Here is a 19,134-nt window from a genome sequence, read left to right on the forward strand (position 1 = left end):
CAAATCACAGACGACATTGAAAGGAATATTGTACAAGTCAATTATGTACACGGTCTTTGGTGTCTTCGTTTTCTGTGTTTTGCTTAACATCACCTTTGCATGATAACACACAACATTGAAATTAGGGAATATAATTACATGTATCAAGAAACAAAAATAATGCAATAAAACATTCTCCCTGCCGGGCATGGTCACAAGACAGCGACTGATAACACTAACAATAAGTCGCCAGAATAGCAAGTTGGTTCCATTCGCCTGTATTGAACGTGTATTGGGTTACCTTGCTGTGACGAATTGCTCGCGTGATGGATGTTACATGATTTCACCATTATAAGCCTAGGCCAGAACATGCTGTCATTATCAACATCAAGATTAGCCAAAGTCTCAGCAATTGTTTCTGTTGGGTGCATATGCTGATGCTATGTATTTGCGTGGCTTCAAAATCGGACTGGAGCAAACCGTTCTGCCGTCCGTTGGCAGTCTTTGGGGCAACAAGACGTCCACAGATAAACTAGAAAAGGTCATTGTTATGTACTATTTGATGTTTTCCTCATGGAAATTCGGGTTGTATCCCCCGCAGGGAAAGCCAGACAATCTCACATAATCCACAATAAACATCAACTTGTCAGGGGAAGCATGAGTTGAAATCCAGTTAAAGACATACATCAAGCTCTAAAACTATCCCCTTCAGACTCCTTTGAACAAAATGGTAAGCTTACTATTAATGGCATAGAGCCAATCCGATCGCACATCCGCGCTCTTTCTTTCTTTATTTATTTGGTGTTTAACGTCGTTTTCAACCATTCAAGGTTATATCGCGACGGAGGGAAGGGGGGAGATGGGATAGAGCCACTTGTCAATTGTTTCTTGTTCACAAAAGCACTAATCAAAAATTTGCTCCAGGGGCTAGCAACGTAGTACAATATATTACCTTACTGGGAGAATGCAAGTTTCCAGTACAAAGGACTTAACATTTCTTACATACTGCTTGACTAAAATCTTTACAAACATTGACTATATCAGCTATACAAGAAACACTTAACAAGGGTAAAAGGAGAAACAGAATCCGTTAGTCGCCTCTTACGACATGCTGGGGAGCATCGGGTAAATTCTTTCTCGTCCCAACCAATACTGGGACTCCCCCTAACCCGCGGGGGGCCATCCGCGCTCGATAGCGTTTCAATGACATCATCTCCAGTTGCAAGGACTACTTTACGAAGTAATTTTTTTTCTCCTGTTCGTTTTTGTCCTTCATTTTCATCTTTATTGTTTTCAGCAAGCACGTGACGTTAGTCTCAGATACTTTACACAGGTTAAAAGTTTGACATGTACGCCGAAACCACCACAGTTTTGCAAAAGATGCGCCGTGTTATTCAACAAAACTACACACTGACAGACTCTGCGACAGGCACTTCACAGTTCCTCAAAAGACGCATCAGAGCTGTCGAAGTTAGCAATACACACACGCAGACTGTGCAGCAGGTACCTCTCAGTACCTCTCAAGACACTCAGCAAAGTGTCGTAGTTAACAATATACACTCACGAAGACTCTGAAGTAGGCACCATGCAGTACCTCCCGCGGCGTATTTGAGCTGAAGAAGTCAACAAGCCACACATTTGCACACTTTGTAGCAGGCGCCTCAAAAGTCGCAGCGGACTTGTCGTATTGCACGTGCAAACTCAGCAGAAAACATCCCTACAGTGTATGACGTGCCATAGCAGAGCTGTCAAAGTCCTCTATACACACATCAGTTTGCAGACTTTGTAGTACACAACCCACAGTTCATCAAAAGATATCTTAGAGCTGCCGAACTCAACAATGCACACATGCAGACACCCCACAAAATTTCCACCATGACGAATCCTCGATCCAGGGCTCCCCACAGATGCTTTACCTAGATGGTCCCGGGACCCCCAATTATAATTTGTAGGGGGTCCAAGAACCCCCTCGGCGAAACTTCAGAGGGTCCTAAAACCAGGAGGACTTTTGGAAAATCTGTGAGACCTTCATAAAAACATTATTTATCATTTCGGTTAGATTTACTTTGTAAATTCGCGTTGCCGCAGATGAGGGAAAACATTTTCTCATCTTCGAAAACAAGCCAACTGTACGTTCGTGTTCATTTTGTATGGAAACTAGCAGATGAATACATCAATACCGACGGTACGCATTTTAACACAAATTTTGTGCGTCGCGGGACCCCTTCAAAGTACTTCTTCTCCGTTTTGTTTGGCCCGAAGTGCGTATAGGACGCAGTGACGCAAAGTTTGGGGAACCCTGTCGGTCTCTTCTACCTCAAGTTGGGCTTGAGGCTGAGCGCGGTCTTGACGATCTTACGCATGTGGCTGGTCTGGTGCGAGGTGAGCTCCCTCCAGGCGGAGAAGACGCGGCCCGAGGACGTGAGGTCCTGGAAGGCCTCGTGCGACTGGAGGAGTCTCAGGTGCGTGTTGTACAGCGCGTGCACCGTCAGCTTGCGCGAGCCCTCGTCGTTCGTCACGATCAGGATCAGGTTGGCTGCACGTCAAACAGAGAGTTAACAGTGGGAGAGAGAGGGGGGGGAGAGAAGGGGGAGAGAGAGAGAGAGGGGGAGAGATAGAGGGGGAGAGAGAGAAAGAGAGAGAAAGAAAGGGAGAGAGACTCACAATCAAACACACACACACACACACACACACACGCACAACCAAACATATACACACGCACGAGCACATACGCACGCACACATTGCACGCGCACACAGCTTCCGAGAGCCCTCTTCGTTTGTCACGATCAAAATCAGGTTGGCTGCACGGCAAATACACACACACTCACACACACACTCACACTCACACACACTCGCACACACACACACACACACACACACACACACACACACACACACACACACACACACACACACACACTCAACAGAAAGTAAGACTTCTGATGATGAGCCTACATCAACGTCTGAACACAACACCCCTTTTAAAACTGAAACATTATCAGAGCAAGTCTAAAGGGCGACGGGGTCTTAAAATGGAGATAAGTTGAAAGAGGTTATATATAGAAAATCTGTGAAAGCAGGCTCTCAAAAAGGGAGCAAGTCTTGAGTCCTAAAATGTGGGGGTGGGTGCGGGGGGAGTTGGGGGGAGAGGATGTTTACTGTAATCGTATAAAATACGCGGTAGCAATGTGGCGTCTTTAAATTGCTGAAGAAACAAGGAAAGCATTGTTGGATTAATAAGTATTCAAGGGCATAATAATGTTCTCAATCTCGATCGATGTTAGCTAGTGTTTTTAGAACTAATTACAAATAATTAATTGACGCTAGTGGTCTGATGAGAGCACTGGGTTCAACTAATAGTGCCCCTTCCTTGCAGGCGGTCTTTCTTAGATGGGTGCTTTGATTGAATGAGTTCAGAAAGGAAGAACAGGAAGTGGCCTTAATTGGAAGGTGTCCTCTCGTTGGAGGGGTTACGACTGCATTTGCCTCCATTAGCAGCATGATTGTGTCATGAATCATGGGCACTCTTTCCATTACTAACGTCACTTTTACGCAGAATGCAACCTATTACTTTCCTCTGAAGTTTGGTATTGGATATCCTGGCAAAGGCGATTAAATCAGAATCGACTCGGCATAATCATTTCGCATTCTTCTTTAATTCCAGACCTCTCCCCAAAACTGCTCCCTCCCCCCTCCCCCCTCCCCAACCCCCGAAAATGATTATTTTTCACACAAAAAACCCCAGATTTCTCTTGCTCAAGAACCGAGCTGAGCTTACTAGGGATCAGGATTTAGAAAACCCAGTTCAGCATGATTTACCTAGCGTGGGAATTAAGGAGATTCAAATCCTTGGCATTCTAAAGCAACAGAAATACCCTCCACACAAAACATTCCATTTGAACTCCTTATACATGTGTTTTAGAGCCTTGTCTTATCTAGGAATGGAAATAATAAGATTAAAATAAAGACAAATGGGATTAGCCGACCTTCTCTGTTCTATATACGGCATATTTCTTCACCCCATGACCCAATTCAGAAGCAAAACTCAACAGTTTTAATCCGAAAAACAGACAGCCAATGTTCCAAAATCAACACCTTTTGTCCAAAAATATACATGTTAAACATTTAACTTTCTTGTTATTTGATTCTACACCAGTTTTAACCTTATCTTCTCAAGAAGTAACGTACTTGACTTAAGAGGTTGTATAAGATCCGAATCCCAAGACATCAGCCAAGTTGACATGGTCTCACCTAGCTCTAGTCTACCACATACTCTTCTCTCGGTCATTCCTGCTGGGCTTTACAACAGCTGTTCAAATGTTACCTTCCAAAAGCTTCACATGTCTAACAGTATAAGCCACACACAAAAACCTGTGACATAATGTCCTTTAATCGTTCATCTGTCTGAACTAAACCTATCCTATTTTTACCTCTACCCCACCTCTTGTTAAAGGTAAACAGCGAATCGACATGATACATCCATTCCAACACACAGGAACGTGTATCAATGTGCCGATCGATCGAAATATCCTACTCTTTTCGTCTTCCTGTAGTGTTAGACCGTAGCCGTGAGAGTGCCGCCTCAACTTTTGCAAACGGTCAATATGACGTCATCAAATAGCCGGCCCTATCCAAAATCGGCGAAAAAAGTTTCAAGCAAATGCTCTCAAAAATGTCTGTACCAAATTTTATCACAATCTGTCCAGTAGTTTTTGAGAAAAGCTTTTCACAGACACACAGACACAGACACATACACACACACAGACAGACAGAGACAGAGACAGAGACAGAGACACAGACACACACACACACACACCAGGGGCGGAGCAGTTAAGCCAGAAGGGGGGGAGGGGTGTTACAACCAGGGGTAGACCCTCATGTGGGGTACATGGGCAAGGCCCCGCTGAAGAGTTTTAGCTATTTTATGAACAATTTATGGCTTATCTTTGATTTTAAACATGATCAACTGGTGTCAGCAGCCACTCATTATTTCTTTTAAAGTTAGTATAAAATCTTTGGGGGGGGGGACAGCCGGGGGGGGGGGGGGGGTTCCGGAACCCCTGTAGCCCCCCCCCCCTCCCCTAATCCGCCCCTGCACACACACACACACATCAAGAGACAAACCTCGCTCCCCGCTCAATGTTAAGACATTCAGTCATTACTTGTCATTACTTGACTGAATGTAACAAGAAAAACTGACGAAACAAACGAGACAAATGAAATAAATGATACAGAGACTAATAAATCAAGTAATACATAAATGACATCACTTTGTGACACACATCTCACCTTTTAAAGATTTGACGTATCTGACTGTGGATGTTATGAGGTCAGAGTCTTGAGACATAGGACCGCTGGATACCCTCTCCTCCATCTCGAATATCACCAGGTACAGCTTGGCGCGTGGACACTGACGTAGGTGCTCGTGGCTCTCGATGACGTAGTAAGGCTTGACGGAGAGTTTGACGTCATCCAAATGACGTATTGTGGTGTCGATAAAATTGGTGAGGGCTGCGTGGTCCTTGCGGAAAGCGATAACGCACAGCTCCGGTTTGAGGAACAGTCCGTGTTTGGGTGAGAAAGAAACTCCGTTCTGCCAGGAAGAGTAAAATAGATAGTAGGCCTACATGGTAAATAGTATGTGAACGATAGAAAACAAAGAAGGCAGGAGAAAAGAGACAGTCAGCGTACGCACACGCGTTCGCGCGCATGTGTGTGTGTGTGTGTGTGTGTGTGTGGGTGTGTGAAGTAGAAGAAGACACACATACATACAGAGAGGCGGACACAGACATAAGAAACAGCAAGGGACAGAGCGAGAGAAGGAGAAAGAGATAGAGAGAGGGAGGGAGATAGAGAGACAGAGAGAGAGAACGTCTGGACTCATTCGCGAGATGGTGGTGTGTGTGTGTCGGGGGGTGGGTGCGGGAAAGACATAAAGACATGTAGTTCAGAAGTGAGGCGTTGTAGTTGTTGAACAAAAGGGAGCAAAAGACAAGATACAACTAAGAAGAAAACATTGATTTTCATCCAAGGGAGACAATTACGGAATGAAACCCGAATTTGTAATCTCATCTCTGCTAGGCGATGTTTAATAAAAAATCGATGACTTTGTCGTTTTGTCGGAAATTTAATACGGTAAATTATTAAAGACACAGTCTTTTCTGTGTAAACTATTTGACTCATCATCTCAGATCTGCCAATGGGATAAGATCATGTCTCCAGGTGGACACATATCAAAATTCAACAGCCTGAGTGTTCTCTGTGTGGAACGGAAATTTTTTGTCCAAGTTAATTTCTTCAAAGCAACTTACGTCAATCTGCTAAATAATTTCATCAATAATTTCCAGCTTGTGCACAGAGAGCACACAGTTGATTTATGGCATGTGTCTAGGTGGCAGGAAGGTCTTTCCAATGTAAATGACTGGCCAAATGTGAGATGATGAGATGTAAAACGACTGGCCAAATCTGAGATGGTGAGATGTAAAAAGACTGGCCAAATGTGAGATGATGAGATGTAAAAAGACTGGCCAAATGTGAGATGGTGAGATGTAAAAAGACTGGCCAAATCTGAGATGATGAGATGTAAAAAGACTGGCCAAATCTAAGATGATGAGATGTACAAAGACTGGCCAAATATGAGATGATGAGATGTACAAAGACTGGCCACATCTGAGATGATGAGATGTTAAAAGACTGGCCAAATCTGAGATGATGAGATGTTAAAAGACTGGCCAAATCTGAGATGATGAGATGTAAAAAGACTGGCCAAATATGAGATGATGAGATGTAAAAAGACTGGCCAAATCTGAGCTGATGAGATGTAAAAAGACTGGCCAAATCTAACATGATGAGACTGGCCAAATCTAAGATGATGAGATGTACAAAGACTGGCCAAATATGAGATGATGAGATGTAAAAAGACTGGCCAAATCTGAGATGATGAGATGTAAAACGACTGGCCAAATCTGAGATGGTGAGATGTAAAAAGACTGGCCAAATGTGAGATGATGAGATGTAAAAAGACTGGCCAAATATGAGATGATGAGATGTAAAAAGACTGGCCAAATCTGAGCTGATGAGATTAAAAAGACTGGCCAAATATGAGATGATGAGATGTAAAAAGACTGGCCAAATCTGAGATGATGAGATGTAAAAAGACTGGCCAAATCTGAGATGATGAGATGTAAAAAGACTGGCCAAATATGAGATGATGAGATGTAAAAAGACTGGCCAAGTGTGAGATGATGAGCATGAGATGTTACAGACTGGCCAAGTATGAGATGATGAGATGTTAAAGACTAGGCAGATCTGAGATGATAAAGACGGGCCAAATCTCACTGAGATGATGAGATGTTACAGACTGGCCAAATCTGAGATGATGAGATGTTACAGACTGGCCAAATCTGAGATAATGAGATGTTTTAGACTGGCCAAAAGATGAGATGATGAGATGTTACAGACTGGCCAAATCTGAACTGATGAGATGGAAAAGACTGGCCAAATCTGAGAGGATGAGATGGAAAAGTCTGGCCAAATCTGGTAGGATGAGATGGAAAAGACTGGCCGAATCTGAAATGATGAGATGGAAAAGACTGGCCAAATCTGAAATGATGAGATGGAAAAAACTGGCCAAATCTGAAATGATGAGATGGAAAAGACTGGCCAAATCTGACAGGATGAGATGTTAAAGACTAGGCAGATCTAAGATGATAAAGACGGGCCAAATCTGAGATGATGAGATGTTACAGACTGACTGAGAAGAATCGAGTGACTGATGAGATAAAAGAAGAAAAAAAACTCGCTTTGCGAAACAACATCAAAAGCAAAACCACCTTAAAGCTCACAATTTGTTACTTATAAGAAGCAAAGCAAATTAAGAAATGGACAAAGAAAAATCAAATATCAAACTGATCAAAGAAGTATGTAAAAGACAAATGTCACACCACAAGCTATTAGTTGTCGGCTTACAAAAGACTACATCTGGTATAAAACGCTTGACCTAAAAAGATAGAATAACAATCTCTTTAAATTCAAAAGAAATGTGCAGAAACAGCAGAAAGAATTATTAAGAAAGGAGATACTTGAAAAGTAGAGAGAGAAAACGATCATGCTGACGCGCTACGTAGAACGGGAACGAAGAATTAGGCCAAAATACACGCACGCACATACACTCACACAGACATAGACATACACGCATACTCACGCATGTTTTCTCATAAACACGCAGGTACACACACACACGCAGGTATTCTCACACACACACACACACACACGTCCGCACGTCCGCGCGCACACGTCAGAAGATGAAACTTGAAACAAAACGAAACTTTGCGGAGAGATAGGTTTACAACATCAATCTTTACTTTGCAGAATTACAACAAGAGAAGAGAATAACAAAAGTCACATAGTTTGCGAACTGAAAACACAGCTAGAAAATCTAGGGTCAAGAAAAACAAAAAAAGAAAGATAGATTGACAGGGTATTCAGAACAAAAAATGGAGAAAAATAGACAAGCGGGACACACACACACACACACACACACACACACACACACACACACACACACATACACACACACAAATAAACCGGCACACGCACACATACAAACACAATCATATTTTCTCTCTCTCACTCCTTCTTTCTCTCTCTATCTCTGTCTGTCTCTCACGCTTTCTCTCTCTCTCTCTCTCTCTCTCTCTCTCTCTCTCTCTCTCTCTCGCTGTCTCTCTGTCTCTCACACTCTCTCTCTCTCCCTCTCTCTCACTGTCTCTCTCTGTATCTCTCTCTCTCTCTGTCTCTCCCACTCTCTCTCTCTCTCTCTCTCCCTCTCTCTCGCTGTCTCTCTCTGTATCTTTCTCTGTGTGTCTCTGTCTCTCTCTCTATCAGTGCAACAAGAAGAGAAGACCAGGGTGTATGCAGCGAGAAATTAGAGAGGAGAGACGGGAACTAACGGCATGAGCAGTCTTGAGAACCTGGGCAGCGGAACCGTTGCTATGGCTCTCCTGCGGGACCTCTCCTACCCGCCCCTCTCCTCCGCCCGTCCTGACGCCCTCTCCTCCGCCCGTCCTGACGCCCTCTCCTCCTCCCGTCCGCCCGTTGCCGGCCGCTGGTGACGTCACGGGTGATGACGCGGTGATGGTGACGTCAGGACCCTGACTCCAGCGTCGGTATCTGGCCATGATGTCAGAGCTTAGAGGACGGATGTGGGCCACTCTGGGGCGTACTCGTAGCAACACTTCCACCATGATGGCTAGAATCACCACGAATCCGATGAATTCTGTGAAAAAAGAAGAAGAAAGTTTGTCTTGATTTTCGGAAGGGAGGGCAAAAATGTACAGTTCGTACGAGCCGAGCTATTACAGTCTGAAAACAAGTCGCGTAAGGCGAAAATACAATATTTAGTCAAGTAGCTGTCGAACTCACAGAATGAAACTGAACGCAATGCCATTTTTCAGCAAGACCGTATACTCGTAGCATCGTCAGTCCACCGCTCATGGCAAAGGCAGTGAAATTGACAAAAAAAAAGAAAAAAGAAAAAAAGCTTTTGTGCACAAATCAGAAAATACATTGTACATTTTACCTACAGGCCAAACAGTGTCTGTTGGCGGCAAAGGACCCAGCAAGTTGCTATTTTTAGATCGATTAAAAGTTGTCAAGAACAGGCGCTTACATTTGGATGTGTCCACTGATAGTAGGTTTGGTTGTGATCAATCAGAATGATGTGGGAATAAAAATGTATGACAGTTTGGTATGATGACATGTAATTCAAATATGCTGAAATGTAATATTATACATGATATGATATTATTATGGCTGTTGCCATGACCATGAACCCCAAGAAAGGTTTAATGTTATGTAAAATCAAAATACCAAAATCAAGCACCTACTAATCTGGTCTACGGTGCGGGAAGATTCTCGCGCCGCGCTCATTGGCTCAGTATTGAACTTGCGTCAAGGCCGATGCGCGTAGATTCCCAGAATGTTTACTTTCGGTTAGATTCTTCGACAGCATTCGCAGAGGTGACTGCCGTTACAGAGGTGAGTAAAACTGACCATCGAAAGGAAAATAAGATTCATATTGGTAATACTAATAACATACTTGCACAAGCATGTATCTACCAAAACTGTATGGGAGCACATAGTTGGAAAGGCGTGGTGAAGCGATCAAATCGAATCGTCCGTCTCAGTCAGTGCACTGATCAGCCACCACGATTGAACGTCACTGTCTGTATTTTGTATGTAAGCAGAGCTTCCAAACTAGTTAAATCCTGATGTAGTTTACAAAAACAAAACAAAATCTCATTCCTGTTCCATTGTTATTCTTGTAGTTGTGATATATTCTAGTGAAACTGAAAGTAAGTGTTAAAAGCAGAAAAGCCGGACTGAATCAGGTAAATGGGTTGGGAAAGTTTTGCTAAGAAATCCTGTTATTTCCCTGGGTTAATAAGCATCTCTTTGTCCAACTATTTACACAATTTATTTGACTAGTTTGTGGTTTCATGTGGTTTGTGAAATTATTGTTGTATTTATTTCTAGACTGCACGAACTTGCATTGATTGCATTTCATTGTTACAGCACAAAACACTGAATGACACATACTGATTGACGAGCATGCCAATAGCCTTCTCGTTTTACAGTATAGGTACTGATAGTTACATACAAGTTTGAATATCACTTTGAACACTGCCACATTCAGTTCTTTTCATCATTGAATAATTTTGTTTCAGGAAGCAAGCACCACTTTTGTCAGAAGTGTGTCAAGCTCAAAGTACTATTTCACAAAAGGTGAGAAGTTATTCGTTACATTTGCAACATTTATTGTTAAAAAATATTAAACATAAAGGCAGAATTTGTTTGTCTTGTGATTGTGATGCCTACAACTACACCCGCTTGTGATTTCTCAGTCAAGTTACTGCAGATTTGTGTATATTTCAGTCTCATGTGGTATTTGCCATATTTTTGTGTGAACATGTGTATTTTTCAAGACTTAGATTCTGTGATAACATAAAATACCATAACACATTTGACACCAGTGCATCATATAATATTTTTGGATAATTCTCATTACGCATGATTTTTTATTGTGTCACTGTGTGTACATTTACATGTGTTTTTAAATGTCAACAGGTGACAGTTCCACTTTTTGAAGAGGTGTGCAGTGAGATTGCAGAAAATGAATGCCTGTCAGCTGATCTGTGAAGCCATGTTAAAACCTTGGACTGTAAGTGTTTAGAGAAACACTGTATGAATGAATACAATTTTGTTGGAGTAGTGTTTTCACTTTTGCTTATAATGTAAAACAATTTCAAGTTTAAATTTCAAGTTATTCAGTTACGCTGAGAATAAGCTGTCATATATAGTAAGCAGTGCTCCCTGTATGGCATACGTGTAATTATTGTTGATCATTCGCGTACACATTCCAGACTTCAATCAATCAATATGAAGCTTGTCAATGTGCAAGTGTTCTTTTTGAATACAATGGTGTGTGTGTTTGCCTTTCTTTTAAAGTTATACGAGGCAGGGAATTATCCCAAGATATGGACTAATAAAAATCTATTATTGTATATATATATATATACAGTGGACCACCCCCCCCCCCCCCCCCCAATTTGATAATCCCTCCCTTTTAAGACCTTATTTTTTCAGTTTGTCTGTGCATAACTTCTGTAAATTTTCCTTCATTTTAAGACTGCCTCCTTTTAAAGACCCGCTTTCTCAGATTGTTTGAGGTAATACAAAGGTGGTTCTATTGTATGTGTTCAAGTGTAAGACTTTGTGGTCTGTTTGACAGGTGCTGTTCTTCGGGACAAACTTCAGGTGTTTGAGTCATGCCTTGGTCTACGAGGGAAGTTCCGGAACGCGGCCAAGGAAAAGGCTCACTCATTGTACTACGCAAGCCATGCAAGCATTACAGAGGTCACCAAGTCGACTCATGCATCAGCTTCCATTTGCCTCAGGATGTTTGAAAGGCTGGTCGAAGCAACCTATGGGTGCAAACAGGAAGACAACGCGAATGACCGACCGGTGCCAGTGTGTGAGGAAGGATGTGATCAGGTATGTTGCTGGGAGTGTGGTGAAGAAACTAAAAAAGAAAGTTTGGGGCCTCAAGAAAGGTGCATACAGATACGAGAAACTGCGCTGTTTAGAAGCACTGAGGTTCAGTGAGCTGTCAGAAAGTGATTGTGATTCTTCAACTGACATGACAACGGTGCTTAACCGAGGAGGACTGACATTTGTCAAAGACAACATTGTGCAAATGTTCCTTGACATGCAGGACATTTTTCGTCGGACTGTGGGTGTCGCTTGCTCTGCCAAAATGAAAGCTGATGACAAGGACTTTCTGCAACAGTGCCAAACCAATGATACAGTGCCTGTGCTTTTTTATGACACAGTTTATGCATTTGACATTTCTTTGAAAGTGCGAGAAGATGTTTTCGAAAATGCTGTCCTGCTTTTTTTTTTAAATCCGAGTTCACCACAAGCTGAGGACAATGTCAATGATGGACAAAGTGCAGCGCGGGTGGAAAGAGTAGAGCATGAAGAACAGGTTGCGTACCAGTGACACTAACATTAACAAGGTGTGAGACGGGCAAAGTTAGCTACATTGGTGCTCAGTGATTTACAAGCATGTTTTCTGTTGCTATGTAAATTCTCCTGTCTTATGTAGAACACACACACTTTGTATTACATTTTTTTTTTACAATAATCTCATTTGGTGCTGGGTACAAATATTTTAAAAGTTTTCAGGTTCATGTTATTCTCTAGTTTCACTTTTTGTTTTACGCTCGACACGTGTTTGAATCTGTATCTGTCTGCAACTGTGAGTAAGTACACCTGAATCCAACATACTAAAGAGAAATAGAGAGCTTCAGTATTTAGTCTGTACTTTAAAAAAATTGTTATTGCTTGATTTTTCTTCCGTTGTATTTTTTATGTCTTGAAAATAATAAAAATTGCTTTGAAAATGTATTGTGTACCGCAGTCAGAAGTAATTTATTACTTTTGGGAGTTTAGTAACGTGATATCAGTTTTCAATTGTTCGTTCACTTATATTGCTTTCAGATTTAACACACAAGAAACAGCAGCACGGTTTTCGTTGCGAAAAAGGGCATTGGCAGTGCTACGCGATCGAATTGTGTATTATGTACACGCGGTGTTCTTCTGGAAAAGACCGAAGCGACATGTGACGTCAGTCGTTCAGCCCGCGAGCGGTGGGAGGGGGGGGGGGGGGTTCACATGGTTTGTTTGTTTGTTTGTTTGTTTCAGACCCACACCCATATACACACATTTCACATGTAAACCATTTGTCCGCCCCCTGTCGATATTTATCGACTAAGTTCCTTGTATATATAGAAACTAGTAATGGACCAAGAATAGAACCTTGTGGTACTCCAAACCTTACTGTTTGCTTACAAGAGTATGATTCTTTCAGATAAGTACTTTGATGTCTGTCTGACAGGAAAGATGTTAAAATGTTTATGGAATCTTTTTTAGAGAGAGAGAGAGAGAGAGAGAGAGAGAGAGAGAGAAAGAGAGAGAGAGAGAGCGAGAGAGAGAGAGAGAGAGAGAGAGAGAGAGAGAGAGAGAGAGAGAAAGAGAACGGAGAGATGGAGACACAGAGAAGAGGAGACAGACATGCAGAGAGACAGGAATAGAGCCACTTACAAACTACATAACCACGCCTGAAGGAATGTAACATCAAAACGCCCCTAATCAAACGAGGGTTTCTACCTACATCATTGTAGACCTGATAGCAAATCACCAGATAATCAGCTTCTCTAACCACCGCCTCAGCAGCGTCCAGTCTATGCATAATGCAAGGAAATGAGTAATACAAGGAGAGCACTTCCCTCCTTACATAGCGCGTAATTAGCAGCGTTGAACACAAAAGTCGGCAGCAAGAAACAAAGCAGACTGGTGGTAGCTAGGTAGGCTATTAGTTACTGGGTCTGACTAGAGCTAATAAAGCCGGAGAGATGCACAACACCCTGTCTATACTCACAAAGAATGCGCTAAAGATCGGGTACAGATCCCAAATGGGCAAAGAAAAAAAGAGAAAACAAGTCGCGTAAGGCGAAAATACAATATTTAGTCAAGTAGCTGTCGAACTCACAGAATGAAACTGAACGCAATGCCATTTTTCAGCAAGACCGTATACTCGTAGCATCGTCAGTCCACCGCTCATGGCAAAGGCAGTGAAATTGACAAGAAGAGCGGGGTAGTAGTTGCGCTAAGAAGGATAGCATGCTTTTCTGTACCTCTCTTTGTTTTAACTTTCTGAGCGTGTTTTTAATCCAAACATATCATATCTATATGTTTTTGGAATCAGGAACCGACAAGGAATAAGATGAAAGTGTTTTTAAATTGATTTGGACAATTTAATTTTGATAATAATTTTTATATTTAATTTTCAGAGCTTGTTTTTAATCCGAGTATAACATATTTATATGTTTTTGGAATCAGCAAATGATGGAGAATAAGATAAACGTAAATTTGGATCGTTTTATAAATTTTTATTTTTTTTTACAATTTTCAGATTTTTAATGACCAAAGTCATTAATTAATTTTTAAGCCACCAAGCTGAAATGCAATACCGAACCCCGGGCTTCGTCGAAGATTACTTGACCAAAATTTCAACCAATTTGGTTGAAAAATGAGGGCGTGACAGTGCCGCCTCAACTTTCACGAAAAGCCGGATATGACGTCATCAAAGACATTTATCAAAAAAATGAAAAAAACGTATGGGGATTTCATACCCAGGAACTCTCATGTCAAATTTCATAAAGATCGGTCCAGTAGTTTAGTCTGAATCGCTCTACACACACACACACACACACACGCACACACGCACATACACCACGACCCTCGTTTCGATTCCCCCTCGATGTTAAAATATTTAGTCAAAACTTGACTAAATATAAACAAGTCGCGTAAGGCGAAAATACAATATTTAGTCAAGTAGCTGTCGAACTCACAGAATGAAACTCAACGCAACGCAACGCAGCAAGACCGTATACTCGTAGCATCGTCACTCCACCGCCCGTGGCAAAGGCAGTGCCCGTGGAATTGACAAGAAGAGCGGGGTATTCGTTGCGCTGAGAAGGATAGCACGCTTTTCTGTACCTCTCTTCGTTTTAACTTTCTGAGCGTGTTTTTAATCCAAACATATCATATCTATATATTTTTGGAATCAGGAACCGACAAGGAATAAGATGAAAGTGTTTTTAAATTGATTTCGAAAAAAAAAATTTGATAATAATTTTTATATTTTTAGTTTTCAGAGCTTGTTTTTAATCCGAATATAACATATTTATATGTTTTTGGAATCAGCAAATGATGGAGAATAAGATAAACGTAAATTTGGATCGTTTTATATATATATTTTTTTTTTTTACAATTTTCAGATTTTTAATGACCAAAGTCATTAATTAATTTTTAAGCCACCAAGCTGAAATGCAATACCGAAGTCCGGGTTTCGTCGAAGATTACTTGACCAAAATTTCAACCAATTTGGTTGAAAAATGAGGGCGTGACAGTGCCGCCTCAACTTTCACGAAAAGCCGGATATGACGTCATCAAAGACATTTATCAAAAAAATGAAAAAAACGTTCGGGGATTTCATACCCAGGAACTCTCATGTCAAATTTCATAAAGATCGGTCCAAAAGGAGGGGAGCAAGATAGAGAACCCCACCCCACCATCCCAGTAGAGCCTGGTGGACAGCTCGTGCAGCATTCTGTTCTCCAAAGTCGCTAATCATGTCTCAGAATAAACAAGCAGGATAAAACGAAAATATGAAAAAGTAAGGTCTTTAAAGTGGAGAGCTCTTAAATTGGGGAGGAGCTGGGTCTTAAATTGGGGAGGAGCTGGGTCTTAAATTGGGGAGGAGCTGGGTCTTAAATTGGGGAGGAGCTGGGTCATAAATTGGGGAGGAGCTGGGTCTTAAATTGGGGAGGAGCTGGGTCTTAAATTGGGGAGGAGCTGGGTCTTAAATTGGGGAGGAGCTGGGTCTTAAATTGGGGAGGAGCTGGGTCTTAAATTGGGGAGGAGCTGGGTCTTAAATTGGGGAGGAGCTGGGTCTTAAATTGGGGAGGAGCTGGGTCTTAAATTGGGGAGGAGCTGGGTCTTAAATTGGGGAGGAGCTGGGTCTTAAAACGGGGGTTCCACTGTACAAGCAAAATAGAGGAGCACGTCTCACCATGCCTGGCGGACAGCTCGTGCACCCTGTTCTCCATTCGCCTCACCATGCGTTCCACCTCCTCCAGACGTCGCATGAACGTCACAAGATCGCTAATCGTGTCACAGATTTAACATGCAATACACCGGAACCCCCCCCCCCCAAAAAAAAAAAATTCAAGACTCCTTCCCTTCAGACCCCTCAATTTTAAAACTATCTCCGGCCCTTCTAAGGCCTTGTTTTCTCAGACTTTCATAACCGCTGTAAATTTACCTTCATTTTAAGACTCCTTCCTTTTCAAGACCTGATTTTTCTCAGATCTTTTAAGGTCTAAAACAACGGGGATGGGGGGTGGTGGGGGGGGGGGGGGGGGGGAGAGAAAGAGTTACACAGTACAAACAAACAAAACATGACTAAATGTAAATCGATAAGCACGTCTCACCATCCGAGTAGAGCCTGGCGGAGAGCTCGTGCACCCTGTTCTCCACCCGCCTCACCAAGCGCTCCACCTCCTCCAGACGTCGCATGAACGTCACCAGCTTCTGCTCCAGCTGCCCGTTAGAGTCGCTCTGGTTGCTCACCTCCTGCGCCATCATCTCGCGTGCAAGAACCTGCAGCAACAGGTAAAGAGATTAATAAATGAATAACTAACTAATTGAATCAGTCCAGCTGGTCCTTAGAGTCGTCCTTATGTGCTATCAGCTCGTGTGCAAGAACCTGCAGCAACAAGAAAACAAATTAATAAAAAGAGATTGATAAATGTACATAAAAAAGCAATCACGTTTGTCCAGCTGCCAGGGCGATTAGCGATTAGCTTTTCAAGGCGATTAGCTTTTCACGGCTGTTTACGAGTGCAGACGACTTTGTTTTCGACGGTGTCGACCAATCGTGTTTCCAAATCGTGTCATATACACCCTCGCTGTCTTGCATAGCGAGAGGCTAGCCGCGAGTAATAGTAATTATGCCTTCACGAAACGGGTGTCTGATCTACACTCCTCCGTGCCAGCGAGGCGTCATCCTTATATATCCTCAGGCAGAGTCTGAGTCAGGTGGCGAACTATACCAATAAGCTGCAAGGAAGCAATCACATGGGAAACACGGCGAGGCTGAGGGAGAATTAGGGAGGATTAGGCGTATGACATTGTTGTGGAAATGTTGGGTGACTTGTACTGTGACTGCATTGCTATGTCCGAGGTTATAACGTCAGCGACACACACACAACCACGAGTGCAACTTACAAACAAGCGCATAGTAAGTGCACAAGTCAGTTTCACACTAAAATACCATGGATAAACCAACTGAAACTACAAAGAGACACGACAACCCTACCTTCAAGATACGAATACGTACTAAAGTGGACGTTGTTTTTCTAGAACTCTCTAACTGATTAGCGTGTAATTTGCAGAAGCCGGGGCACCGTCATCGACTTGCAGTCATTTCCGTAATGATCGTCTGTATGCTGGGTGGCCGACCCCTTTGGCGATGTATGTACTACAAAACTTGGCAGAATATTGTGCTCTCTCTCTTGTCTCTCTCTCGCTCTCTGACTATACATTGGTACCTGCGATGAAAGGACACCTGGCTTTAGGACCAGCCAAAAATGTCCCTACATTGCAAGTGGACTGTCATGACAGGTATTTTTAAGTCGAGATAATAGCCAAAGGGACAACAGAAAGTGTCCTTTCATGGGAAGTGTCGTCTCATCGGAAAATACCTGTCTGCGGGACATAAATTCTAAACACACCCACACACACACACACACTGACCTGTTCCTTGAAAGCAGCCTCCAGCAGGTGCAGTCTGTTGGTCAGGTCTGACAGAACGAACTGCCAGGGACAGCTCTCTCCCGTGCATGATCCCCCTCCCTCCGTTCCCCCCGTCCTCCCTCCCTCACTCCCCGGGCCACGCCCCTTTGTACACGTCACGGCTGAGGATACGTCAGAGCGTGACGTCAGCAGAGACCACGTCACGGTGAGTATCAGAACGCTGCTGACTCCGACTGCCACTCTGTGGAATAGAGAATCAGAATGGAAATTGAGAATACGTCCCTATCCATACATCATCAAGGTCGACGTCACAGTGAGAAAAAACAGACAGACAGGCAGACTGGACAAACAACCATGCAGGGACATAGCCAGAGTAGTCATTTTATTGTGGATTGGCAAAAAGAGAATATAAAGCATTAACAATAAATGTTGCTGACTTCGACTTGTACTCTGTAAAATAAAGAAACAAAGAAAGAGAAAATAACTGAACAAAAGAAACGGCAGAGCGTCACGTTATCAAACACCACGACACTGTATGGAAAAAATAAAAAAATAAAACGAACAGAGAACGTTATTGCATTGAAAATAGGTTACTACAGACAGGTCACAACGTCGTGTCAAATCTCTACGTCAGAACGTATCACGTGTGGGCTGACAACCCCAACGGCCACTCTGTGCATGGGTGGGGGTGGGTGTGGTGAGGATGAGCTCTAGTTCCTGCCGCAAAAAAATGGACATGATCCGGGATCTCTCTCCCCACCCCCCACCCCCCCCCCCCCAAGTGTTGGTACTCGCCCAGGGGCGGACGAGGGGGGGTGCACAGGGTGCAGGTGCACCCCCCCTCCAGCAAAAAAAATAAAATTGGAAAGCTGATTCTATGACCATTTCCAAGTTCAAATGGCACCAGATGGCACCATTTTGCTTCTTTGGGCCAAACATTTTTCCGGGGGGGCATGCCCCCGGACCCCCCTAGCAAATTCGGGCGCTTCGCGCCCATCACATTCACTTTCGATTCAAAGTGCACCCCCCCCCCCCCCCCCCTTACAATGCAACTGATCCGCCCCTGCTCGCTTCTGGTCTTCTTGTTTTCATTATCTCGTTCAGATCTCAGCCTTTGAGTCTGGGTCACCGAGACTTCGCTAAACACACACACACACACACACACACACACACACAACACAACACAACATACACACACACACACACACAC

The 19,134-nt window shown here is 43.0% G+C and overlaps 2 protein-coding genes across 2 annotated transcripts in view; one reads left to right on the top strand and one right to left on the bottom strand.

Annotated features, from left to right (window-relative positions):
• LOC138961867 (zinc finger-containing ubiquitin peptidase 1-like) overlaps nucleotides 1-19,134 on the top strand; it is a 467,703-nt gene that overhangs the window by 417,834 nt on the left and 30,735 nt on the right. The gene's annotated exons all lie outside the window — the stretch shown is intronic.
• Nucleotides 1,192-18,041, bottom strand: LOC138960876 (uncharacterized; the record flags this gene model as incomplete). The annotated part of the gene is made up of 5 exons (XM_070332512.1): nucleotides 1,192-2,515; nucleotides 5,271-5,574; nucleotides 8,870-9,258; nucleotides 16,601-16,769; nucleotides 17,925-18,041. Coding segments are annotated over 5 exons (1,203 nt in total), but the record flags the coding sequence as incomplete, so codon positions are not given.

The sequence above is a fragment of the Littorina saxatilis genome, linkage group LG3, assembly GCF_037325665.1.
Source record: "Littorina saxatilis isolate snail1 linkage group LG3, US_GU_Lsax_2.0, whole genome shotgun sequence".
NCBI classification, from domain to species: Eukaryota; Metazoa; Mollusca; class Gastropoda; order Littorinimorpha; family Littorinidae; genus Littorina; species Littorina saxatilis.